Below are 26,681 nucleotides of genomic sequence, written 5' to 3'. Positions count from 1 at the left end.
GAAAGTGGGTTATTTTGCTTGAGCTTGTTGGCCTTACGCCTAGTCCAAAATTTTCAAAATCTGAACTAATGCATGGGTAGTAATTTTGTTGGTTCGGGTTGGTGGTTCATCGAACTAGTGCACCCATTGACGGCTCAACTGAAAATTTGCACCCATTAGCTGAAGTGGTTCAATCGATGATTGTTTAACTCGACAGTTGTACTTATTAACCAAATTAGTGCAACCGATGACTGTTTAGGCCAAATAGAGGCACTTGTTTGGCCTCGATGTATCTTGTTCCAGACTAACACCATTTCCTTTATAAATACTCAATTTGGTCTCATTCTCTCTCTCTCACTCCCTATGAGCTCTGTGTTTGAGCTAATGCCAGTACTAACACTCGGATATTAGATCAAGATGAATATATGACCGTTCAAGGCCTTCGTGATTTGTATCCAAGTTTAATGGTTAATTATGAGTTCAAGTCAAGTCAGAAAAAAGTATAATGTAATACTTTGGCTAGTTCATTTGGTTTGAAGTATTATTATAGAATAATATAAAATCGTTATATCTTGTGAGACAAATGTTATAGAGACGTTTAACACATAGCAATGTGTACTGAATTGGTAAGGTGTTGTTGGGCCCAATTACATTTGAGTTTGCCACCGGTTTTTGGCACAACACTCATTTGATCAGGGGCAGAGCCAATGTGTGCTGGGAGGCACATGCCCCTGGTAGGGCCCGCCCACTATAGAATATAGTAATTTTTATTTTAATTTGTGCATTTATAAGAAAATTTCTATATAATACCCCCCATAAAATATATTCTAAATTTTTCTTTCATTTTTCTTCTGCTCTTAATATTTCATTGATTTCCTTAAAAAAAAGTTAAATTTTTCTTCTTTACTCAAACTATAATATTTTGTTCCATTAAAATTTATCATTTTTCTCCCCTTTTTATTCTTCTTTTTTTATTTATTTATTTTTGCCCTTGCTCCGTAACATTCTTCTTTTTGCACTTAAGAATGATGTATATTAGTATGTAATTTTTTTTGTTCTTCTTATTTAAATTATGATTTTCATTTTTACATTGCTTCCTGAATTAAAATCTTGGCTCCGCTCTGCACATGATACGACAAAATCATTGGATATGTTGTTATCAATCCTAAAGAGTCCATCTGAAACACTCCTAAAAACTATTTATAATATGATTGAAAATAAAATAAAGGAAGAGCCAGAGAGAAAAATGCATATGTTGAATTAATAATCGAGAATGGATCATCTCCAATAATTTTCCTCTCCAAGACTATGTTTAACAAATACAAAAATACCACATCATAATGTTGTTGTTATGAAACTAAAACATTATGAAGTTTTGTAGATGCTTGTAGAGGAAAATAATTTAAGAGGATCCAAATCCTCAAATTATTTTTGAAAATAACTTTTATATTTATAGAGTACGGTTTTCTTTAATTTTTTAAAAATATATAATTACTCCAATTTAAATGAGAGAAAGAGTAATGCCAGTAATACATGAAGAGCTATCAGTTTATACCGATTTTATTGGACAATTTTTTTAAAACTTGCAAAAAAAGGTCAAATGAATTATTAAATAAAATTTTGAATAACTTATGGAACCCTCATAAGAGATGGGAGAATATTTTTTTGGTGTATGTTTTTATAATCCAAACGATAATTATTTATTTTTTCCATGTTATCATATTTTAACCAAAAGGATAATTATTTAATTTTTACATACCAAGGCAAGGACTATAACACCAATAATATTTAGGTTTTAATTTGTCATAAAACAAGGTAGTAGTAATATACGATGAGGTTTCATCAGGCATGGTGAAACTGGGCTTCGAACAACGTTGGTGTTGGTCTGGTCTGGTCTGGTTCAGTTCTCGTGGGTTCGGGTTATCGGGTTTGGAGTTGCCGTGTTCACTGTAAACCTCCCTCTATCTCTATTCTTTCACCATTGTCTTCATCATCAACATCATCAACATCTTCTCTCTCAACCCGTTTCTCGTTGAAGCTGAACACCCACACACACCCCATTATCTACACAGACTATACTAGTACTGCCTCACAGATTCGGGTCATCCTCTTTCTCTCGCTGGTAAGCACAATATCTCTCAACCTATTAAAACCTAGGGTTTGGAACACAAAGAGCCCTAGGGCTCGTATTTCTATAAACGAAGTAAATGCATTTAGGGTTTTGAATTTAAAGGAAAGGGACTGGTTTATGCTTTCGAGCAATGACTCTGGCTGCATATGTTGTGATTTCTATTTGATAATTGCAAAAACGGTGTTATCAGATAGATTGGTAGCTCGCTAATAGAAAATGTTTGGTTTTTGGTGTTGGGTTCGTATGTAATTCTTTGCATGTTCATGTAGTGCGACGAGGGTAGTGGCATGAAAGCAGAAATAGAGACTTGTTTTATTCGGAGATGAGCGGACATGAGTAGACTGTCATTCAGGCCTCGTCCACTCGACATTCACAAGAAGCTCCCTATTGTCAAGTCTGTCAAGGACTTTGAAGATGAAGAGACCACCACCACTTCGACCCGTAACTCGCAGATACTGCGTCTTGCTGCAGAGGCCGATAATGAGGTACAAGCTCATTACCAGCTCAAAGTTCTCCATTGATTATTAATCTCTTTCTCTTACAGTTTAACTTTTTCGTTCTACTACAGCTATGCTGTGCTTGTCGAATATGATTTGCTAGTTGTAGTGAAGCTTACATTGGCATAGTATCTGTGATTATTCTAAATTTAAGGTGGCTGGGGATAGTTTTTGTTTTTTTTTCCTTGGCATTTAGTTTCATTGAAAACCACTTCTACCCCCTCCAATACATGCGAACACAAAGCGAAAGCTCAATGTGGGTGCGGGATTTGAAATAAATTATCAAAAAGTGGAGGTTGGGAGAAAATTAGAAATGGGTTCCGAAGAAGGGGAAGGCCGGGAGATGGAGATAACAATAGGGGGTTCTTCAAACTTTTGTACTTTCTGACTGTCTGTGCTTGGAGATTTAACAATATTCGCGTACTAAACATGTGCTAATCTGTTAGCATCTGTCCGTTGAAGGTGTTTGACTCGCCACATGTCCTTCCCTTTTGTACCACACTGCAAATGTAATTTGACATGTTGCATGTACTATTCAATTTGTTTAGGTTGTAGGGCAAGTGAATGACTTGAACCACTACTTTATTTTCCCCTAATTTTAAGTCAAGTCAAATGAATCCAAGTATCTCGATACAGGATTATGATGCAGCACTTCTATTGGCCGCATCACGACTGCTAGGGTCACATCTTGCACATCCATACTGTGACCACAGGGGTGCCATGAGTTGTGGTAGTTATTTGTTAACATATCGAAGAACACATAATGATTCCAAAACTGCAAAACAGTAACATGGATCACGCCTTCTTATCACAACAGATCACAAATGTTGATGCTTATAGCTGCATGATTACAATGGATTACCGTGTCTCATTGTAATCATTGAGGCTGCAGGGTGCCATGAAGGAGGGCGTACTGGAGCCATGTGTTTATGATGCAATACCAAACGGTCCAAACCACACAACAATTGTGATATTTGCAATGCATCACGAGATAGGATATATAGCAATAATCACAACACAATTCACAGGTGACATAGAATCATATGATCACAAACATCAAGGAATAATGAGGTTGCATCAGGGATTGCAGTAGTATGACCTATGATGCAATGCCATTAATGCTGTTTTAGTATGCACTGTGCTCAGAGTCCCCCTTGGTATTGCCTCAAATCTAGACACGTGCAGGATACTTGAGTGGTTTTAGTAAACGAGGAGCTATTCGGTATCATGTGAATTGTAGGTCAGAAAGCTGAATAAAAATTTGAATTGAAAAAGTACACATTAGACCCTTAATTGATTTTTGTTAAAATTGAAAGCATTAGTGGGATTGGAGATCAAGAAGCATTTACTTTTAGGATCTTCAAAGGTTTGGAGGGTGTAGGGCATGTCTAACTTTAATTCCTAGTAATTTTAAATAGTTGATCGAAGGAGCAGCGGTTAATGATAATTTTCACACTTAAAAAGGCATTGTACCAGTTTCCTTGTATTATCCCATTTGTTTGATGAAAATTATGAATATTTATTGAACTTTAATATGTTTCAAGCTACTTAAACTTTTCTTTCACTGTAGAATCATGGGGGGGTGTCTATATAAGAAATATCAAGTTGAGGCTGTTAAATGGGTGTGTAAATATAGTTTTCGTACAACTAGTGATGCTAATATCAGTTGATTTATTATGATTTCCAAAAGGTTTGTATCAGAATTCAGAAATTCTAGTTAGGAGTTGTCTTCCGTGCCGTTGTTTGGAATCTTTGGAAGGTTTAGGTACATATTTTAGGTGATGCTTCTGGATTCTGTGGAAAACACTAACTGCCACTCCAATTGCATCACTTGCAACTTGTGAATGTGGTTTAACAATAGTAAATCATAATTCACCTTTCATAGTTATCCTGTCACCCCAACATCAAATGCATCACCCCTTTCCCCCATTGAATGTCTTATATGCTGAAACTGCAAGATGCAAATTCATAATTGTACAAAGAAAAAATGAAATGAAAAGTCTCATTTGCCCCACGAAGGACATTAAAGAAAAGAACTTCAGAGAAAGCTTATAATGTTCCTATCCTCAAGGAGGCCTTGAGGTTATGCTGTCCTTTATCTACCATAGGAGATAGGTTTACAGCTCCCTCCTTGCTATTGTTTCGAAAATGTCAAAAGGCCAGTATGCATCTTTTACGGAAATATTAAAAATATTCCTCCCAAAAGTTCTATCATAACTTATCACATGTCATTTACAAATGTATGACCTGTAAGATCAGTGTTAACACACGATTTTGCTTCAAGTGCTGAGTTGTTCCTTTACTTTCAATTATTTTTGTTCTTTAGGTACAACATATTCCTACCAAGAAATTGGCTTCTGAAATACCTACACCACAGTTTGTTGTTGTGGGCACATATGAAAGAGATTATTCCCGAACTTTCAGTCAACCGACGTCATATTTACGCGGGAGGGGAGGTTTGAACTACGTAGATACTTTATTGATTCTGTTGCAGGATATAATTGATATATTGTACTGAATGTATGTTAAATTATTTGTAGCTCGGGCTGAGATTGGAGAGTTTATTGAGTACGACCTGGACAACGAGGATGAAGATTGGCTTCAAGAGTTCAACAATGAAAGAAAGATTCTTCAACCTGAAAAGTAATAATATCATATACGATTCCTATATCTGTTTCACGTCTGACAAATTTCATGGTCATTTTGAGTTGCTTGAGGATCATTATAATATCATTATGCTAAAAGATTGCTAGAGTTGTTACACCTTTATTACCTATGATATGGAAAATATGTGAAGTTGCTATAGGCTTTTGTTGCCATGTCTTGATTAAAAAATGAGCTTTTATTTGTAGAAGTTGAAGCACGCTCAATTGGGTATTTACAATAAGTTTTCTTGTTTTCTAGTTTGATATATGCTGCATGTGCAATTTTTGCTTGCACAAACATTGCTTTCTAAAAACTGATTTTCATTTTTTAATGGCACTTAGATGTAATTTCTTTTGAAGGTGTTGGGAGTCATACGTGAAGAGATTAGGGATGTGTTATTCACTTCTGTATTAGACTTTAGAAGTTATTTTTGGTTCTACATAGTAAGATCAATTTAATATGGTTGGAACATTGAAATGATAAAAAAATGCTAACCAATAAATATAAAACATGGAGTTAAAGCAAAACTAAATTTGTTGCAGCTTTGACGTGTATCCGAATCCTTTTTAGATGTAAATGAGATTTTCTTTTTTCAAATAAGAAAACAAAATGTATAAATGAGCTATAAAAACTGCACAGAACTGCTTCTCGTAGTATGATATTTGACTACCAAAACTGTGTGCTTATAACACTACACAACGACCTCTCGTCTTATCCTCAAATGCTGATTATTTGTACCGATCAATTGCTTTTACTTATTTACTCTTAGTCTACTTTATTGTACTACCACTCGCCCTTCTTGATATATTAGTAACTCTTCATAGTATAGAATTGAAAAGTTTTATCGCACAAGGTCAAAAATTTCCCAATGCAGAAGAATATAGCATACTCATTTTATTGATCATACTCATTTTATGGATCATATATATGCTGATCATCGATATCAAATTTAATAAATTCTCTTTGCTTTATGATTGACATTTTTCTTTCAATTTTCCTGAGAAAGAAAAAATTCTGTGTACATTATATAATGCATTTCCATGAGTTTGGATTGAAGTTGATTATTAGAAGTTCTATAATCACCTTTAAGTGATAAATATTGGTTTTTTACCTATAAAAAAGGGTTCCATTTAAAAATAAATAAATAAATTCTGTTATTTTTACTGAATTTTGTTTTCCAAAAAAATAAATAATTATATAATTCTCTCCCAGGACTGAAATTTGTGCTACACTACTTCGGCTGTTGTGTTGCTTTGTTGTTGTTATTATTACTATTATTTATTTGGGGAAGGAGGGGGGTTTGGGTTGGGTTAAGCCGGGGAAAAGTTAAGCCGTTGGATTGTAATATCTCATATCGTAGGCCTTTATTAAATTTAGGGTAACATTGGGTTAGCATAACCTAGCCTGTTCTTTATACCATCATGTCGAAAAGGATTGGGATTCAATCATTTCTTCGCTCCACAAAAAGTTCCTACAAAATCCCAGGTCCACTCTCAGGGTTGTTTCGAGGTTAGGTCCTTTTTTAAGTGCCTCTCGATTGATTCTGGAGGCCCTTTCCCTTGGAAGTCTATTTGGCGATCTAAGGCCCCCCTTAAGGTTGCATTTTTTGCTTGGACTTCCGTCCTGGGCAAGATTTTAACCCAAGATAATTTGAGGAGGAGGAATCAGGTGGTGGTCAATCATTGTTATATGTGCTTGTGCGATGAGGAGACGGTTGACCACCTTCTTTTGCACTGCAGCATGGCCAGAGACTGTTGGGATTTGATGCTTGGATTATTTGGGATCCATTGGGTTATGCCTTGTTCCTCTAGAGGATTGATCGAGGCTTGGAGAGATGTCTCTGTTGGGGTTCTCATTCATGAGGCTTGGAGGGCTACGCCTCTTTGTATTTGGTGGTGCATTTGGCTCGAGCGAAATAGGAGATATTTTGATGGAAAGAAGAAATCTATTTCTACGCTTAAGTTCTCTATTATGTCCACTCTTTTTTGTTGGGTTTTAGGGAGAGATTATAGATCTATTGAGGAGATTATTGTATTTTTGGCCTCTTTGAAGGTTTAAGGACCTTGTGGCCCTTTTGTTTCCATGGGTTCCGCTCCCCTTTTTGAGTGTTTTTTATAAAATCTTACTTTTCAAAAAAAAAAAAAGAAAAGTTTGGACATGTGGAAAAGCTATCAACATACAATCCCTTATAATATGAGAAAGGCTTTTGCTTGCTGCATTGCTAAAATGCTTGGTTTGTCTACCACTTCGTCAATGTCAAAGAGGGGCTTGTTTGTGCCTTGTATCAGGAATCCAAATCCCTATTACATACATGGATCTGTGATGTGACTACCTGGCAGAGGTTGTGATGACCTTTTGTGGATCCCCTCCACTCATGGTAGATATGGAGTACGATCCATGTTCTTGTGTTTGTCTAATTTTGCTGGCCAAGATTTCCCATGGAAGTCTATTTGGCGCTCTAAAGCTCCTCTTAGAGTCACATTCTTTGTTTGGACTGCTACCTGGGGAAAGATTTTGACATTGGTTAATCTGCGAAAGAGAGGCAATACCATTGTTAACTAGTGGTGCCTATGTAAAACAGACGGTGAGTCCGTGGATCACATTCTTATGCATTGTCCTGTGGCGTATGATTGTTGGAATCTCATATTTAGTATTTTTGGCGTTCAGTGGGTAATGTCTAATCAATGCTTGGAGAAGATGCCCTGTTAAAGGTCATGCTTGTGATTTTTGGAGGATCGTCCCACACTGTGTTTGGTGGTGTATTTGGAGAGAGAAATAACAGAAATTTTGAAGGAAAGGCAATCATCTCTTGCAAACTTAAAATCTCATATTCTTCGTTCTCTTTTCTGTTATGTAAGAGGCAGTGCTTGCTCCTCGATTGATGATTTGTTTGATCTATTGGACTATGTTGGTCTTTAGGTTTTTCGTTTTTGTGTATTAGGGACGCGTTCCCCTTTTTAACGTTTTTCTAATATATTTTACTTATCAAAAAAAAAAAAAAAAGGTCTTCATTGGAGTAGATTAATACCATTTGGTATTTATTTACTTATCAGAAAAAAGACCTGTTGTTTTTAGTAGCTCTAGAATGGTTGATTCTTTTGAGCGTTTTTAATAAAATCTTACTTATCAAAAAAAAAAAAATAGAATGGTTGACTCTTGAATCAGTGAAAGTTTTTATGTTTCTGTATTTTGAGTCCTGGTCCTAGTGGAAGTAGAAGATGTTCAAGATTCTATAAACATCTACATACTCTTTTAGTTCCATTGAGAGCTGAGTTTGGAGATTTGAAGATTGTGTTTTGCATGATGCAACTTATTAGTCACAAACCTAGTTGATGGATCCCAAGTGATTCTAGGTGAAAATCCTCATAAATCTTCTTCTTCTTTTCATTCCAAACCTCTACTCTCACAATCCTATCCTTTTCCCATACCCTCTTAGCCTTCAGTGTAACCCTCAAGAGTCAAAACCCTAAAGTACTTCCTATCTACAATTTCCAAGTAAATGATTTTCTGAAATCCAATAAGCCATTACATGCAAAACCAATCAAATACCATCATTTTCATCGAAAAAGCCCATAACCATTATTCTTCTTTTTAAAACCTTCAAGTAAGCTTTTCATAACCTTAGCTTATCAGAAAGCTAGTCATAGGCATCAATATTTTAAATTTTAAATGTTCCCCTGGACCCCTACATTATTCTGGTGTCAGAACTCATGGGGGATTATTTCTTTGCCCTTCTCTTTCATCACCCAGTCTAATTAAGTGTTAATTTATCCACAATCCTTGCATTAAATGTTATCGAAGCAATGATTGTCTTTGTGATTCCGGAAATTGAGAGTAGATTTGATGGTCTAGCCCATTGAAATATTGTGTATATTTCAAAGGGGCTAAACTACTTCTTCTCTTTATTAAACTTCACTTTTACTACTGTTTACTGGTATATTTGTTTGATGGAAATTTTCTATTGCAAAATTCAATAAAATCGAATTGATGCTAACCCTTTGGAGAATGACATGCTTAGTTATGGTCTGGATGCTGTTTGGTCACCTTTACTCATCATAGTACACATTGTTATTGCTCTGAGATCAGTATATCACAGTCAGACTTTGCACCAAGATAGAATGCTATTCTATCGTTCTTCCCAAGTGTGATGTTGTGCCCAAATTTGGGTGCTGGGTCGCAACTACCCTGTTTTTGTTTGTGGGTTAGTACGCTCTTGTAGCCCGACATATAAGGGCGTTTAGGGTTTGAATGGGACATTGAGAGATATTGAAAAATCAGAAAAGAGAGCGAGAGTGAGAGCTAGGGTTTGGAGGCTGAAACTTGTAATCTCTAGATTTTCGGATAGTGAGTTCTTTCTCCGGATCTTAACCGTGGATGTAGCCTTTGCCAAACCATATAAATTTTTGTGTTCTTTGTGTGACATGTTTATTTTTCTGTCGTGTTTCTTGATTGTTTCTTCGGTTCGTTGCGTTTGTCGTAACACCAAGTTCCATTATTTTTTATCTATTATAGTTACAGTTTTTTGTTGCATTTTAATTTATTTTTTTGTTGGTATACCTTCTGGTTTCACTTATATGTAGTTTCTTTTGTTGCTTTTACTCATCTATGACTGCTTGTTGATGCAGGCTTGAGACTATCTTGTTTAAACTAGAGGTATTGGATCATAAGGCCCGGGAACGAGCAGGAGTTATAACTCCTACTCTTGGTGGACCTATTCCTGTACTTCTACAGCTTGATGCTGCTATTGAGGTGAAAGTTACTCCCTTACTTGGTTGCAGAAATAATTATGTACGCTTGTTGGCACCCACTTTAAATATTGTGCACTCAATAGCTACTAATTTCCTTTTAAAATGGAATAAGCTCTTTTCTTCTTCTTCTTTTTTTTTTTTTTTTTTTTTTTTTCTTTCCTTTTTGTTTTTAATGGAAAAAGTTAATTTGTACCTATTCAATTACTTGTGATTGTTAGGTTCACAGTGGATCGTGGAGTTCATGCCTTATTAACATAAGCTATATGTTTATTTATTTTGTTTTCTAAATTGTCTACTCACAAAACTCTATCAACTCAACAAAGGAAAGTGTCTGTGGAGTTGTAGTTCCTTTGCTGAATGGTAAAATTAATTTTTTTGGAAAATAAATTGTTGGTTAGTGACAAATTATAGGTGCAATTACTTTGTGATGGTAAAGCGCTTGAGTATACAGAGTTTGAGGGTAGTCACTTTGTGCAAATAATGTTAAGAGGTCAGATCAATATGCAATGCACTCCTGATACCCTGCATTGGTGGGACCAAAACTAGGTAATGGATTTTGACACTTTTGGGAGAAAAAAGGTTGAGTTCTTGGCTTCTAGTTGGGCTTCGTTGTATGAAGGGTTGAGAAGTGCCTTTGATATTATTTTGGTTTGATTGGAGGACAACTTCCTCTTTGATAGCTCAAAACTAAAACAATAGCCGATCAGAAGTCTCCTTATTGTTGTATGCTTAAGTTCAATTTTGATGGTTATTCCTGTATACACACACAAATTTGATTATGTCTTTTTCTTCTTCTTAGACACACATGAATTTGATTATGGCTTTCTTCTTCTTCTGCTTCTTCAAGTTGGTGCTATTAAAGCAAATGTTGGTACCCTTTTAAATGCCTCGATGAAGGTGTGCCGTCAGTTTGAGGCAAGATCATCATTGGTTGGGTTAAAAGTAAGGGTATTGAAAGTTTTTGATATGCTTACCCATGAATCAAGTCAGGGATGTTCTGATGTCTGTTGTCATGCTCAACTCATAATAACTATCCTCACTAATTTTAATAGAAAGGGTCATTGCTTGAGTCAATGGTAAAAGTTCATGCTGAGAAGTGTGGGGATGCATGCTTGAGCCTGACAGCAGTCACTTTGTGCAAAATAATGTCAAGGTAAGATTTGTTTCCAGTCCTCCCCTCCTAGCATACTGTGTAGCCAGGGCTGGTACTGGCTAATGGCCTTTTAGGGGATTGATTCTCCTATTTTATTGCCTACTTTAGGTATGTTTGTTAAAGTGAATTTGTTCTATGGAATGAAATATCTAGATAATCTCTTTTGGCAATATATGTGTATTCTCTGCACTTGGGTGCTTGTTATGGAAAATCTGGTTTTGTTAGATTCAGTTCTTCACCCCCACCCCCCCCCCCCCCCCCCCCCCCCGCGCGGGCTCTCTCTCTCTCTCTCTCACACACACACAAATGTTAGAATCAGTTGTTTGTATAACAGGGGTTGATTAATATTTATTTGTTTCCTTGAAATGCCAGTCTCTACAAGACCTATCCATAAAATATGGAGTTTTCCAATCTATATATGGTTATTGGAGAGAAAAGGTACGCATTAATGACCATATAAAGCTTTTATGGTTTCATGAAAGATATTGCATCTTTGGTAGGGAATAATTCTGCTGCTATAATTAAATTTTCTGCAGTATGTAGTATGCTTTGTGTATCTTGGAAAATTTAAAATTATCAAAGAACAATGGTAACATTTTTTGATATATATACTTAAAAAAAAAAAACTTTTTGATATTTATAAATAATACTGAATGCGGCATTATATGGTCCACTAGTGCTACTTTGTTAAAAATTGTTTTTTATTTCATTACGTGAGTTGTTATAATTGTTTTAACCCTATATTTTCCCCCACATTTTTTCCTGTCAGCGTGAACGATGGCAAAAACCTGTTTTACGGCGTTTGCAGGTTAGTTCCATTGCTTGGTTATAGTTATTCCTTTCTAAGGTGTTTTGTCTTGTACATTTTCTGATAAAAATTGTCGAAGCGCTTGTTTGAAAAAGTGTGGTTTCATCACATCATTCTATTATTTTTTAAATATTTAACTACCATAAAATTCATTTGGTGAATCCAATTTGATACCCCTTTTCTTTGCACCTCTTTTTAATCTTCCTTCTGCCTCCCGATGATTTAAAGTTTGGATGACTAGCTGCATAGTTTAATGAAGACTTCACTAAAGAAAAGTGAAATCAACTGTTGCTAATCTTACAAGTGGCTTTTTATAATTATTGTTGATTCTATAGGATAGGTGTTCATTTCCAGCTATTTAACTTCTTTCTTTCTCCCCTGATTGCTAAATGTCATTTAGTGCTCAAACTCATTAATAAAACATTTTCCACAATGAATTGATTTGGTTATTGGAATCCTATCTTGCATTCTGCTCTATCCAGGGCTATGCTTTTTGTTCCTTTTTAATTGCCTTGAGTCATAACCCTTTTTGTCTTCCCCTTGTCCTTGGGACTTCTTGACCCGTTCAGCATGTGACTCCTCGCTAATGCAACTACTAAATTTTATTGTAAATGGACAAATAATCTCAATCAGTTTTCTCTTATCTCGTTTATGTTGTTATAAGCATTCTAATTGGGGCTTTAAGTTGGTAGAAACGATCAAGCAGTACTCCCCACGATTCCGATCCAGAGTATGCTCCTATCCACCGATTCAGTAAATAATTATCAGGAACGAAGTAATCCTCTATTTAATTTTTTTTATAGCCCCCTTTTTCTGAGAAAGGAGAATAGTAACGGGAAAAAAAATAAAATAAAAGATGAGATCAATTCAGAAGCACTTTTTATTTATTTATTATAAATAGAGCAGACAGAATGCCATTGGTCTAATACGGGACCTTACGATAGATTTTTTTGACTCTATCTATCCTACAAACATATGAAGATAAATAATATTGAATAGGTCCTTATGAGGTGAAAATCTCATGTACAGATATGTACATTTTAGACATTTTCCTAATAGCATTGTTGTTTTAATTACCCAAAAAAATTTCCATGAAAAAATTGTGGATCTCATAATAGTCTTATAAAGCCTCAAATTGTTTTGATTAGTCTCACATGGACTGGCGACTGCATAACCCTCTGAAAGAATTCCATTTCATCCATTTTGTTTTGGAAATATAATTTTTTTCTTTAGTTATATCTTATGGAATTGAGCCCAGGTAACAAATTCTAAAAGTTGCCTCTAGCTTTAATTTTTTGAACTTCTGTTTTTCATATTTAAAAGTTACTTTTGATTCCAAAGGTTGCCTTGGTGTTGTCATATCGATCAGTATGTCGACACAAATCACATGAAATGGCTTTTTTGGCATGAATCTGCATGATTTTTAACTTTTTCCTTCTCCAATTATTCCCTGGGGAAGGGGATTTGTTTAAGATGTCTGAAGAACTAGCATGTACCGATGGGAACTGCCACCTATCAATGTCTTCCATGATAATTTCATTTACATCTCTCACTAAAATACCCTTTAAAACCTCGTATTTTTCCTGATAAGTACCCTTAAGACTCACTTATGAGGGATATAATTCTCCTGTAAAATTCAGAAAACTGGTTTCTCTTCTCAAAATATTAGTGTGTTAAACATCATTTGAACTTCATGGAGGCATTCTAGCAGAGCAAGATCTTTGGTTTGACTCAAATTCATCCTGATTTCCTGTTATGTTAATGCACTTGAGTGTGATCTGGGATGGGAAGAGAGAGGAAGAAAGAACTGAATTACTATAGTAGCCTCTAATAGTGCCTTATAGTCCCCAATTGGTTAGGATTACCAAGAGAAACCATTGAAATTTAGTTTTATTCTCTCTTTAGGAGGGGGATCCCGTGAACAGGAAGGTATTGTCTTTAGAGTACCATCGTAGTGAACTGATATCCGATGGAGAGGTCAGGTTTAGAGGAACTGCTGCAAACTCTCTTGTTACTGAGACCCTTAGAGAAGTTAAAAATAAGATCTTGTTACATGTAGCAACTATTTTTTTCTTGCTTCTCCTAAAATATTTTGCACTATATACATATATAGAGGTCCATTTTGAGGAGGTGCACAATAAGCATTTTGGAGGACAGAGTATAGGTGCGCTTGAGTGGAAAAAAGAAAAAACTTATAGTAATCTTCACACTTTCAATTTAGCCCCACTTGTCACTTTATCTTCTTTCTTTGCATATTTATATGATTCAGCTATTAACATTTGGATGTGTATAAACTTCTCGGATTAAGTTATTACCATTTGCATGAAAAGCTTTTACTTAATTGTTCTTGATGGTCAGCTAACAACTCTCTCAACTACATTTGTTCTTGCAGCCTCCTCCACCAGTTAATGATACCAATCCATATAACGTATTTAGGCCAAGGGAGAAAGCCCATAGACTTCACACAAGGAGGGTAGGTGGTTGACTTGGTTTATGAATGGATTTTACCTCTTTTTTAAGTGGATAATTCCCTGTGAAATTTTAATTTGTTAATGGCAGGAGTATCATATTATTTGATGTTTTATCTGCTTGCTGTTCTATTATTTAGATGCAAAGGAGGGAAAACAACGTGCAATCATTTGAAAAGCTTCGCCAGGTGAGAACCCCTTACACTTCAACTTGTCAGTTCATGTGCTGGCTTTGACCTTATGTTTTTAATAGGACTTCTGAAACACACAACTCTCTGAAATTAAAGAATGATTATTCATGAATTGTGAACTTATTATGTTTATTTATTAAATGTGAAATTCTTTCTGGCTGAGAGCTACTGCCATTCTTATTCTTATTTTTTCCTTAGCAGTTATATACTCCCTCCCTCCCCCCTCTCCTTTATTTTTTCCACTGCCTAATAATGGTGAATTAGGGTAATGGGGTCTCACATGCTATAAGTGATATATATATATTTTCTGTAACAGTTTCTTATTCTTAATTGTACTACTTTAAAATATTTAGTACTTGCTTGTATAGAAACTGTTTCTAAATTATATCAATTTTATCTTCTTTTGCTAAGTTAAACTTTGGCTATATGATTGCTGATTAGCAAGATAGTCAGCTAGATACGTATCATTTACCTATTATTGGCACCATATGCTTATGATACTTATGCTATGATCTGAATCATTCTAGCAAAAACTTAAATTAACCTGTCTCTCTTGTTTCTTTTGCAAGGGTGGGGTTGGGTTGGGTTGGGTTTTGGGGGACACCACGATTGCTGATTAGCAAGATAATCAGCTAGATACATATCATTTACCTATTATTGGCACCATATGATGATGATACCTATGCTAGTATGATCTGAATTGTTCGATCAAAAACTCAATCTAATCTTTCCCCTGTGGGTTGGGTTGGGTTCGGTTTGGGGGATACTCCTATTGCGTCAGTAATTGAATAATGAATAATGATTGTAATCTTTGTTGAGATGGTTGACATGTCGACGTGATCAAGATCAAGGTACTTATTTCAGATGGTCCATTGGGCTTCTAGAACCCCCACCCCACCCCCCAAATAATAATAATAATAAAAGAAAAGAAAAAGGAAAAAGGAAAGAAAACAAATATGGCCTGATTTATAATATGCTAACTTATTTAAATTTTATGCTTTTGTCAAGAATTTGAATGAGCCTAGATTGGGTTGAATTTATGGGTTATATAGTGCTGGGTGTATTCATAAATATTGGGCATGGGTTTTGCTTTGGATTCCTAGTTATTTCCAAAATAAGGTTGCTTAGGGGGTGAAGTAACTTAAGTTAGAGGACATATAATCTGAAAAACTTAATTTCTGAGTGTGTGTCGTGGTGTGCACACGAGCACACACATGCTACAATGGAATATAGTATAGAAGGTTTTTGAAGAACAAAATTTCAAATTGGTGGTTTGTTTTATGCTCTATCACATGGATTCTTCAAAAGTAGTGAAGTACCCGTGTCGGACGCATGTCCCTTAGACATGGGTATGAGATATGTGTCCGATTCTTTTGGTTGGACATGTACTTTAAAAGCATAGCCAATCATTCAATTACATTATATTATTACTTTAAAATGAGTTAAATGCCTATATTGAACATTATATTAGATAAAAACGGTACTTTACTCTAGAAAATAAAATAATTAATAAAATGAATATTTAGCCGTGTCCGTATGTCCTTCTGTTTAGAGATTTGACACGTCCGACTCATGGATGCACACCCGTGTTCGACACCCGTACCCGAGTCCATGTAACATAGGTTTTATGTCCCTATTTCATCTTTCCTGAGGTCTGTCATCAAGCCCCGCGATATTCAAGCTTTTTATTGCTGGAAGTTATAAGATCTGTTCTACAACCATATTTGCAAATTTTCGGCATTGATTCAAATTTACATGAGTCAACCTTTGATTGTAGGACTGGATTCCCTACTCTTTGCTAAGGGAATACATTGCATAGATGCACATTTCCACACTTTTATGCAAGTTAGAGTTTATGTCCATACCAGGTCTTAGTTCTTGCAACTTGTGGTTTCTAGTACGCAAATTGTGATGTCACAAGACCAAACTATTGTCTGAACTTTGACCTTTTTGAGTGTTACTGAACTTAGAACTTTTCTACCTCTGGTTTTCACCTCCTAGCACCCTGCATAGGTGGGACCAGCTCTAGATAATGGCTTTGCCTTTCATTGTTACAGTCCCTTCCCCAATCCTTGGAATAAGCATTTCTATGGTATGATAGGTGTTTCCCTCAAGTGACTTCAGGCTGTCTAATGGTAGGAATGCACATCCTACGCAAATTAAATTAGGAAAATGAAATGATCATTATGTGTAATCATGCTGTCAACATAGTAACTGTGACGACCTCTATGAGCGGGTGCGAGACACTAGACGAGCTACTGCACTGGTAGACTACAAGGTGTCATGATCCCACATCGCCTAGGGAATGTGAAGTGCTATAGGTAAGGTTCAACAACCTTCTATCACACAACGCGTTTTAAAGCCGTGATGGCCGTGAACCCACCAGAACTATAAAGTTAAGCGTGCTTACTTTGGAGTAGTACCAAGATGGATGACCCCCTGGGAAGTCTTTGGTCTGAGGGAGCCAAAAGTGGACAATATTGTGTTTGGATAGGGTGAGGGCTGTTATAAATGGTATTAAAGCTAGCGCCCAGCCTGAAGTGTGGCCAACAAGGACGTTGGGCCCCCACGAGGGGTGATTGTGACCTATGTTATCCGGATTCGGGTACGGGTGTCGGACACGGGTATATGTCTAGGGGTCGGATCCATCTATCTATCAAATTATTGGATACGGGGACATAAAATAAAAGTGTCCAAAACTCGGACACGGGTATTTGGACATTTTATATATGTTGTAAAGGAGAAATATTACTCTGTCACTTGTATAACTTTTATGCTTCATTTGGTTGGAGAGATTGAAAAATGGATGGAAGGGAAGGTGTCTCCCCATTTTTTGTTTGGTTGAATGGAATGGATAGTAGAAAAGATGGATGGGGTGATACTTTTTTTTGTTTGGTTGGAAGGAAGGGAAATAACGGATTTATATTTTTTTACCAATATACCCTCACTGTTTAAAATAATAAAATTTAGATATCCATTTGAATTTTTTTGAAAAGGTTAAAATTGAAAATTGTATATTTGTAAGCAGTTATTCATTTTCTCTCTCCTCCTTTCCTCCTAAAATTGGGCGGATAGCAAAACAGGAAGAAAGGAGGGATGCTGCATCCCTCCTTGCTTCATTCTCCTCTTCCCTTCCCTCCAACCAAACACGAAAAGTTTCATCCATCCCCTCCTCTTATCCACCCCTCCTCAATCCTTCCCTCTAATCAAACATAGCATTAATATTGCACCAGTTAAATTTATATTTTGACGAAGTTTACTTTTTTCTCTTTTATCAAAGCAAGCACGCGAAATAGCGTCAAATAGAAAGTACAATTTTTGGCAGCCACATCGTCTTATATCCTAATTATGTGGGATGTCCGTTGGATCTCTTTGTTGGCCTCTCAGGTTGGGCGTTTCTCGGCTTCCTGTGTTCTATTCATGGTGGAGGATGGCTTTCGATGGGTTTTTTCTGGAGTCTATGGGCCTACGGAGGATTGTGATAGCCAGTTGCTCTTGGAGGAGCTGGGGGAGATTCGCAGGCGATGGTTGCTGCCTTGGTGTATCGGGGGGAATTTCAATGTTGTACGTTCCCCTTTTGAGAGATTGACAGGGGGCAGATGGATAGCTGATATGATGGCTTTCTCAGAGTTTATTGATGCTTGCTGTTTGCTTGATTTGCCTTTGGTGGGTGGGCCTTTCACTTGGTCCAGTGGATGTTCTCCTCCTACTCTTTCCCGTCTTGATAGATTCTTGGTGTCGAGTGATTGGGAGGAGAAGTTTTCTGATGTAGTTTAGACCACCTTGGCTCGTCCTTTGTTTGATCATATTCCGTTGTTGTTGGACTGTGGCGGGCTGCGTAGCAGAAGATCCCCATTTATATTTGAGAATATGTGGCTCCAGGCTGAAGGTTTTTTGGAGCGAGTCTGATCCTGGTGGGTGGGGTATGGAGTGGTTGGCACTCCAAGTCATTTTTTGGCAGGCAAGTTGCGTTTTTTAAAGAATGATCTCAAAGTCTGGAACAAAGAGGTGTTTGGTAATTTGGTCTGGAGAAAGAATTGAGTTCTCTCTGTGATTGTTGACATTGATAAGATGGAGAGTCAGGGTCTTTTGACGGGTCCTTTGAAGCTTAGGAGGGTGGAGTGCCAAGCAGAGTTTGCTGAGATTGCTGTCATGGAGGAGATTTCATGGAGACAGAAATCTAGAACTTTGTGGCTTAAGGAAGGTGACAATAACACTAAATTCTTTCATAGACTTGCCAATGCTCATAGAAGGGGCAACCACATTGGGAGGATAAGGGTGGATGGGGTGTTGGTTAGTAAAGAGGAGGAGATTTGTAAGAGTTTTTCCGAGTACTTTTCGAAGTTGTTCACTGAGTCAGTCGATTGGCGTCCTTTGCTTGATGGGCTTTTATTTGATTCTATTTCGGGAGAGGAGTGCTCTGTTTTGGAAGAGCCTTTTTCAGAAGAGGAAGTTCTCTCTGCTTTGAAGAGCTGTAATGGGGATAAAGCTCCTGGACCTGATGGTTTTACTATGAGGTTCCTTTTGGAGTGTTGGGAGGTGGTCCGTGAGGAGCTGATAGGCTCTTTTCATGCCTTCCATGTGCAGGGCTCTTTTGAGAAAAGTTTGAATGCAACTTTTATTGCTCTTATTCCGAAGAAGGGAGAGGCAATGGATGTTAGAGACTTCCGCCCTATTAGTTTGGTGAGATGTTTTTACAAGTTGATTGCGAAAGTCTTGGCCTCTAAGTTGAAGAAGGTGATGGATGGTGTCGTTTCTGACTCTCAGAATGTATTTGTGGGAGGTCGGCAGGTTTTGGATTCAGTTCTTATTGCTTGTGAATGTGTTGATTCCCGCTTGAGCAGCGGTGTTCCGGGTGTTCTTTGCAAGCTAGATATTGAAAAGGCATACGATCACGTGAGCTGGAGTTTCCTTCTCTACCTGTTAGAGAGGATGGGTTTTGGTGGGAGGTGGAGGAGATGGATTCTTTTTTGCATCTCTAGCGCTCGTTTCTCTATCCTTGTGAATGGAGGGCCGACGGGTTTCTTTTCTAGCTCGAGGGGCTTGAGACAAGGGGATCCGCTTTCCCCTTTCCTGTTTCTTTGTGTGATGGAGGCTCTTAGCAGAATGCTGAAGAGGGCTGTGGAGCTGGGTTTTTTGGGAGGTTTTCGGGTGGGCAGGGATGTTGCTAGTCAATTGGAGGTTTCTCATTTGATGTTTGCAGATGACATTATTGTGTTTTGTGATGCGGATGCATCCCAGCTGAGGTATTTGAGATGCGTTTTGATTTGGTTTCAAGTTGTTTCTGGCCTTAAGGTTAATGTTGGCAAGAGTCTTCTTGTGCTTGTTGGGGATGTTTCGGAGATTGAGTTGTTTGCTCAGATCCTTGGATGTTGCACTGGCTCTTTTCCCATTTCTTATTTAGGATTTTCTTTGGGAGCTCCTTCGAGATGTGTGGGGAGTTGGGATCCGGTTGTGGACAGATTCGAGAGGAAGTTGGCGGGTTGGAAAAAGCAGTACCTGTCCAAGGGGGGTCGGGTTACCCTGATTAAGAGCACCCTTTCTAGCCTTCCTACATACTTCATATCTCTGTTTCAGATTCCTTCTTCAGTGGCTGGGAGAATTGAAAGATTGCAGTGCAACTTTCTTTTTTTGGGGGGGGAAGGAGAAGAGTTCAAGTTTCACCTGGTTCGGTGGGATTAAGTGTGCCGCCCAATTCGGTTTGGAGGCTTAGGGTTAAGGAGGTTGTTGCCTTTTAATAAGGCTCTCCTTGGTAAATGGCTCTGGAGGTTTGGGTTCGAGAGGCATTGCTTATGGAGGAGAGTTATTGCTAGCAAATTTGGGGAAAGTCGTGGTGGGTGGTGCTCTCTGGCGATGCGTGGTCCAAGGGGGGTGGGAGTTTGGCATTTCATTCGGAAGGGTTGGGATGACTTCTGCAAGCATGTTCGTTTTCGCATTAAAGATGGAAGGAGGATCAGTTTTTGGAAGGATCTTTAGTGTGGGGAACTCCCTCTTGCTCTTGCTTTCCCACGGCTCTATAGGATTACTTCTCACCGATAGGCCATGGTTGTAGATTGTTATCATCTTGATAACGGGAGACTGTCTTGGGATGTTCAGTTCATGAGGCATTTTCAGGATTGGGAGATCGAGGATGTTTCTCGTTTTCTGGAGCTGTTGTATAGCCAGGTGATTTCTTTTGGGGAGCCGGATTGGTGGTTCTGGATTCCTAACTTGCAAGGCCGTTTTGAGGTTAGGTCCTTTTTCAGATGTCTTTCGGTTGGTCACGGAGAACCCTTCCCTTGGAAGTCTATTTGGCGGTCCAAGGCCCCCCGTAAGGTCGCTTTTTTTGCTTGGACCGCTGTCCTGGGTAAGATTTTAACGCAGGATAATCTGAGGAGGAGGAATCAGGTGGTGGTTAATCATTGTTACATGTGTTTGTGTAATGAGGAGTCAATTGATCACCTCCTTTTACATTGCAGCGTGGCCAGAGATTGTTGGGATTTGATGCTTCGATTATTTAGGGTCCATTGGGCCATGCCTTTTTCCTTTAGAGGGTTGATTGAGGCTTGGAGAGGCGTCTCTGTTGGGGCTGGCATTAAGGACGCTTGGAGGGCTACGCCGCTTTGTATCTGGTGGTGTATTTGGCTTGAGAGAAATAGGAGATATTTTGACGGAAAAAAGAAGCCTGTTTCTATGCTTGAGTTCTCTGTTATTTCTACTCTTTTTTGTTGGGTTTCAGGGAGAGATTATAGATCTATGGAGGAAATTATTGTTTTCTTGGCCTCTCTGAAAGTCTAAGGCGCCCTTTGGCCCTTTTGTTTCTTTGGGCTTCGCTCCCCTTTTGAGCGTTTTTAATAAATTCTTACTTATCAAAAAAAAAAAAATAATGGAAATTGTACAATGGAGGTGAGAATGTCCAAAAGCCAGCCTAAAACAAAAGTGCCCAACAATAATTGAAACACCCTTACAATAGACCATTAAAAGCCCAAATAGTAGCCCAACCCAATGTATTTGTGTGTGAAACGGAAGTGGGTTACAATGTAACCCACATATAATAATATAATAGTTATAATGATGATCTGAATGCTAAAAAAACAGTGAGCACGCTGCATGGAGTACTATAAGATATATATCATATATTTATAAGAATAAAAAAGTAATGACACGTTTAACAAGGAACTTTCTCTTCTTCGATAACTCCTCCTTTAACCTTTCTGAACTTCACAGCAGAAACCCCATTTTCAAACCCAATGTATTTGTGTGTGAAACGGAAGTGGGTTACAATGTAACCCACATATAATAATATAATAGTTATAATGATGATCTGAATGCTTAAAAAACAGTGAGCACGCTACACGGAGTACTATAAGATATATATCATATAGGGTAAAGTGTAATAAACCCCCTTCAACTATTACCCTTTTAGCAAATAACCCCCCTATACTATAAAAGTAGCAAACAACCCCCTGAACTTCGCATTTTAGTTGCAGTTTACCCACTCTGGTGATCCGCGGGCTGATTTTGATAGCATGTTTGTCACGTGACGACTCAAATTTAATTAAATGACCATACCACCCTTATGAAGGTTAAAAGACTATAACACCCTTCTATTACTTGACCCAAAACCCCACCAAACAAGCCTTGTCATCCCAAAAATCTCTCATTATTTCTTCCTTGATCTCGCTCGACTGATAGTTATCTCTATATGCCTATGTATATATATATTATATATATATAGTTCAAAAAATGTGGAGGGTTGTGCGTCCAAGAATTTTCAGAGGAAGCGTCGTCCAAAAAAAACAATTGCAGAGACGTGTTTCTTTTAGTCTTCACTGAAGCTCTCACTGAAACCCTCTTAGTTAATGGTCTGACCGGAGCTCACCGGTTTTTGAGATTGAGTTCTGTTATTGCAATCTGGAACACACCGGAATTTGGTCTAAGATTCGCTGGAATCAATGGAGTAATTAGGTAGGAGCTTTTCCCCATCTTCAATGCAACTCTGGTCGAAATGGTCTTTGTTGGGTCAGTCTGGAGTTCTAAACTCTCGCCCCTTGTAGATAACTGAAGCTCTGTATCTTCGCTGGTGGTGTATTGGTGAGTTTCTTTGATTTAGTTGCTGCAACTGCCTAGGTCTCACCTCTTTTTCAAGAATGAAGATTCTCCGGCTGTTTGGGTAGCTGAATCACAGACCTTCTCCAGCCGGTTTGTCACTAACTAAAGTTTTCTGGTCTGAACGCTGTAGCTATTGATGGATTTCCTTTTTCTGTATATAAATCCATGAAGCTCCACACCTTAATTGAATCTTCAAGGCTCGTAATATATTCATCTCTTCATTGAGATCAACTACTTCAAATGGAGCACCATTTTTTGCATTTGCTGCATCTGGTTGCTGACTTGGTCTTGGCTGCGTCTGGTTATTGCCAAACCCATCAAACTACAAGTAAATGGACAATTGGTGTCTTTCTCTTAGATATATATACACACACACATATATATATAATAGAGTTGCTCTGTGTTTCTTGATTTTGAATTTCTTGATGTTGTTTTAGGGTCCACAAAGTAGATTATCATATTCCAATTTCTCAGAGACTTTGATTACATTATGGCTCCAAACTTGGCGCGGCTAATTTCTGAAGAGACCCATGAAATTATGACTTTGATTTCAAACGGATTAATGAGGGCATTTTTTGTTGGTTCAAACGGATTAAAGAGATCAACCATGGATCAATACAAACAAAGTGTAGTCTGTACGATGCATATACATTTACTTATATGTATACACACTAGATTTTGTTGTTGGGAAAGAACTAAGAAGAAACAATGGTGGTGGTTTGGTTAAGGGAAGGGATAATGGGTCAGTGGTAAGTTGCATAGGTGTCCACATTTTAGTGGCTCTTCTTATTACATTGGTCCCACATCATTTAATCAATTTTATATTTACAGATGAATGTTAAACCACACCTTTTTTATTTAAGGGGTAAAATTGTCTTTACCTATTTCCGGTAATGAAAAGAGTCCGAATAATTTTCTCTTTCCTAAAACTAAACCAAATTCATAGTTGGAGGGGTTATTTTTAATTGAGGGGGGTTTGTTGCATTTGGGGTATAGTTGAGGGGGGTTTAATGCACTTTACCCTATCATATATTTATAAGAATCAAAAAGTAATGGCACGTTTAACAAGGAACTTTCTCTCTCTTCAACAACTCCTCCTTCAACCTTTCTGAACTTCACAGCAGAAACCCCATTTTCAAACCAGAGACTACCATGGAGCTTCACTGTTAATGGCTGCCGATCAATCGTGTCCGACTCAAAAGTGAAACGTCCGACTTGAGTCTTGTGTCCATGTTTGTGTCATGTCGACACGGACACTCTTGTCGTTACAGGCAAGTCCAAATAACACAAATTGTGACGACCTCTGTGGACAGGTGTGAGACATTGGACGAGCTACCACACTAGCAGGCTACTGGGTGTCATTATCCTACATTGTCTGGGTAAAGTGAAGTGCTATAGGTAAGGTTCAACACCCTTTTATGACACAATGCGTTTTAAAGCCGTGATGGCCGTGAACCCATCAGAACTCCAAAGTCAAGCGTACTTACTCTGGAGTAGTACCAGGATGGGTGACCCCCTAGTAAGTCTCTAGTTTGGGGGAGCCAAAAGCGGACGATATTGTGTCAGGATGAGGGTTGTTACAGCAACATACATGGAGCGCTGCCTGTCTTCGTTTTCAGTGGGCCTTAAGGAGGGTAAGAGATCCTTTGATGGAGTAGTCTCCTTGTTTTTTTGTTTTAGTTTGTGTTTTTGTTAAATTTTCTGTACTTTGTTCTCTATGCTTTTGGGTTCAGGTGTCATATTGTGAATCTATGGAGATTATTGTCTTTTGTGGATAGCCTAAGGCTATAGGTTTTTGTTTATGCAGTTGTTCTGTGCTGCGTCCCCCATTTGGTTGCTTAATGAAATCTTACTTAAAAAAAAAAGAAAAAAAAAAGGCATACATGGATGAAATGAATGCTAATGGTCATGTTTCTTTCCATATATTTATGTGCTCACTTCTGTTAATTGCTACATCACATTTTAAAATAAAAATTAATTAAATGATGCCTGTTGAAACCTGTAAGAAATCTTTCTGATACGTTATATGTGGAAGGAATATATGTTGTATCTGTCATGTTTATATTTCTAATATTAACATTATCTCACAGAATTCCACATCATATTAATCATTTCACAGATGTTTTAATTTAGTTAATTTGTTTTTAATTCACTATTTCCAGGTCAGACGCAACCTTGACCAAGCGAAGACCATACTTGAGGCTTTGATTAAGGTGTTCATTCTTTTTTATTGGAGTTTCAGAATCTCATTGTACATTATATCTATGATGACATTGTTCTAATGCCTACTAACACATGCTCTGGCAACATGATTGTATGCAGAGAGAAGAGAAAAAGAGAGATGTCATGGAGACTGAAGTTAGCCTTCAAAGGATCCAAATGAAATATAAGGTAATGTAATGCTGCATAATCTTTGAGTGAGCCAACGTATATTGCAAATGCAACTGATATTTGGGCCATGCAAATGCAATTTCGATTAATTTTTGACTCTCGTGTTTTCAGCATGAAACCGAGCTCCTTGAGGACAGCTTTGCTCTGCCTGGATTGCCATCTTTTCCTTGCAAGTTTGGTTCAAGTGAGGAGGAATTTGTCGATTCAGATGATGTTGCTAACAGCCGTCCAAATAATCGACATGCTGCAGTGCAGAATCGTCCTTTCACAGACTCCAAGCTTGTGATGGTTTCTGCAGGAAGCATGAAACGGGAGTTCAGAAGACGACATGTCCCGTATGGATGGCTTCATAAATTGGTAAATACATATTATTTATCAAATTACCCTGCCTTTTTTTACTTTTGGCTCTACCATTTTGTTTGTTGGGGCCATTGCAATAAGATTTTCCCAAGTAAATGCAACTTTTGTTTGCTACCTTGGCAGTCACTGGTTCAATATCGTTTTTTAGGGCACTCATAAAACTAATCAGAAGGGTAAAAGGGTTTCTTTGGGAACATGTTCACCTCTTTTATTTTTTATTTATTTATTTTTTCATGGCATAATAGATGCATTGTTGAATGCAAATTATAACTTTGGGTCAATGTAGGATCCGCTTGAGCCCGTTTTGCTGTTCACAAAACCTCTAGATCCAGAAAAGTTGGCAGCAGCAGGCATTGTACCTCCGTCAGATGCTCCAATGGCGAATGGCACATCTGGACGCTCATATAACTTCCATGGAAGGATTGGCCGGGGAGGGCGTATAGTATTCGATAGATGGAATCCGCTTATGCATACCCCAATCGACAGCAATAACTCTTTTTATGCACCACCAAAACCTCGGCCTTCCACACATAAATGACGCGTTACCGCATATTTTTTTTCCCATGCTCCAGCTCAGATGAGTGAATTCGCTCAGAACAGGTATACTTCTGATCCTTTTTCAGGCGACACTGGAGGGGGGCCAAAGGGTAATAGCACCCAGAATACCTTGTTAGGTCAGCTATGGGTATTTTGATGCAGGGACAGGAAGCGTACTTCCATGACCTTGCTTATGGAAATGGTTGTATTAAAACAATACCGGCATTTGAGGGTAATGCCCTCGCTTTGCCTCTGCTCATTGTACAATTATTATTATCTTTTGCAAAGTCATAAAAAAAAAAAAAAAAAAAAATTTGATAGTCATCTCTCTTCCCTCTCATATCTGTAATATTTTCCTCATATTGCAATGGGGATGAATGAATGAAAAAAATAAAGAAATAACGAAGCCAAGGTAAGAAGTAGGTGAGAGTTGGGAAGAATGGTGGAAAATCTTTGAAATTCTTGAAGTTGATTTGGTAGATCTTCGCAGTTTCCAGTGATTTTGATCCTTTTGAATGCGATTTCGGACGGTGTTTTATGCATGCCAAGCTTAATAAAGTGTTACGGATATCTGTTAAGGAAGTAGGAATTCAAATACTGTTCCTCAAAGTTTTGCTGGTAAACATTCACTCACTTTTGGTGGTTCCTTTCTTTAGGGTAGGGTTATACCAGGTTCTGTTC

At 37.7% G+C, this 26,681-nt stretch overlaps 1 protein-coding gene across 1 annotated transcript; it reads left to right on the top strand.

Annotated features, from left to right (window-relative positions):
• The first annotated feature begins 1,829 nt into the window (after positions 1–1,829).
• On the top strand, positions 1,830–26,316 carry LOC132299509 (uncharacterized). Its single transcript, XM_059796190.1, has 13 exons — positions 1,830–2,101; positions 2,380–2,595; positions 4,934–5,063; positions 5,148–5,250; positions 9,879–10,002; positions 11,527–11,592; positions 11,924–11,962; positions 14,355–14,435; positions 14,571–14,618; positions 24,875–24,925; positions 25,035–25,103; positions 25,215–25,460; positions 25,750–26,316. Exons 2-13 carry the CDS (start codon positions 2,443–2,445, stop codon positions 25,999–26,001), a joined length of 1,362 nt encoding a protein of 453 aa, XP_059652173.1. The 5' UTR covers positions 1,830–2,101; positions 2,380–2,442; the 3' UTR covers positions 26,002–26,316.
• The last annotated feature ends 365 nt before the right edge of the window (positions 26,317–26,681 follow it).

The sequence above is a fragment of the Cornus florida genome, unplaced genomic scaffold, assembly GCF_030987335.1.
Source record: "Cornus florida cultivar Cherokee Brave unplaced genomic scaffold, ASM3098733v1 CherokeeBrave_3.0.0_Hap2_Chr03, whole genome shotgun sequence".
Taxonomy (NCBI): Eukaryota; Viridiplantae; Streptophyta; class Magnoliopsida; order Cornales; family Cornaceae; genus Cornus; species Cornus florida.
The sequence above is the reverse complement of the archived record's forward strand: the minus strand, read 5'-3'. Positions and strand labels throughout refer to the sequence as shown.

Coding starts and splice junctions, on each gene's coding strand:
- LOC132299509 (XM_059796190.1), top strand. CDS start 2,443: ATGAGTAGACTGTCATTCAGGCCTCGTCCACTCGACATTCACAAGAAG. Junction 10,003..11,526: donor AGCTTGATGCTGCTATTGAG/GTGAAAGTTACT, acceptor TTGAAATGCCAG/TCTCTACAAGACCTATCCAT. Junction 25,104..25,214: donor GGATCCAAATGAAATATAAG/GTAATGTAATGC, acceptor TCGTGTTTTCAG/CATGAAACCGAGCTCCTTGA.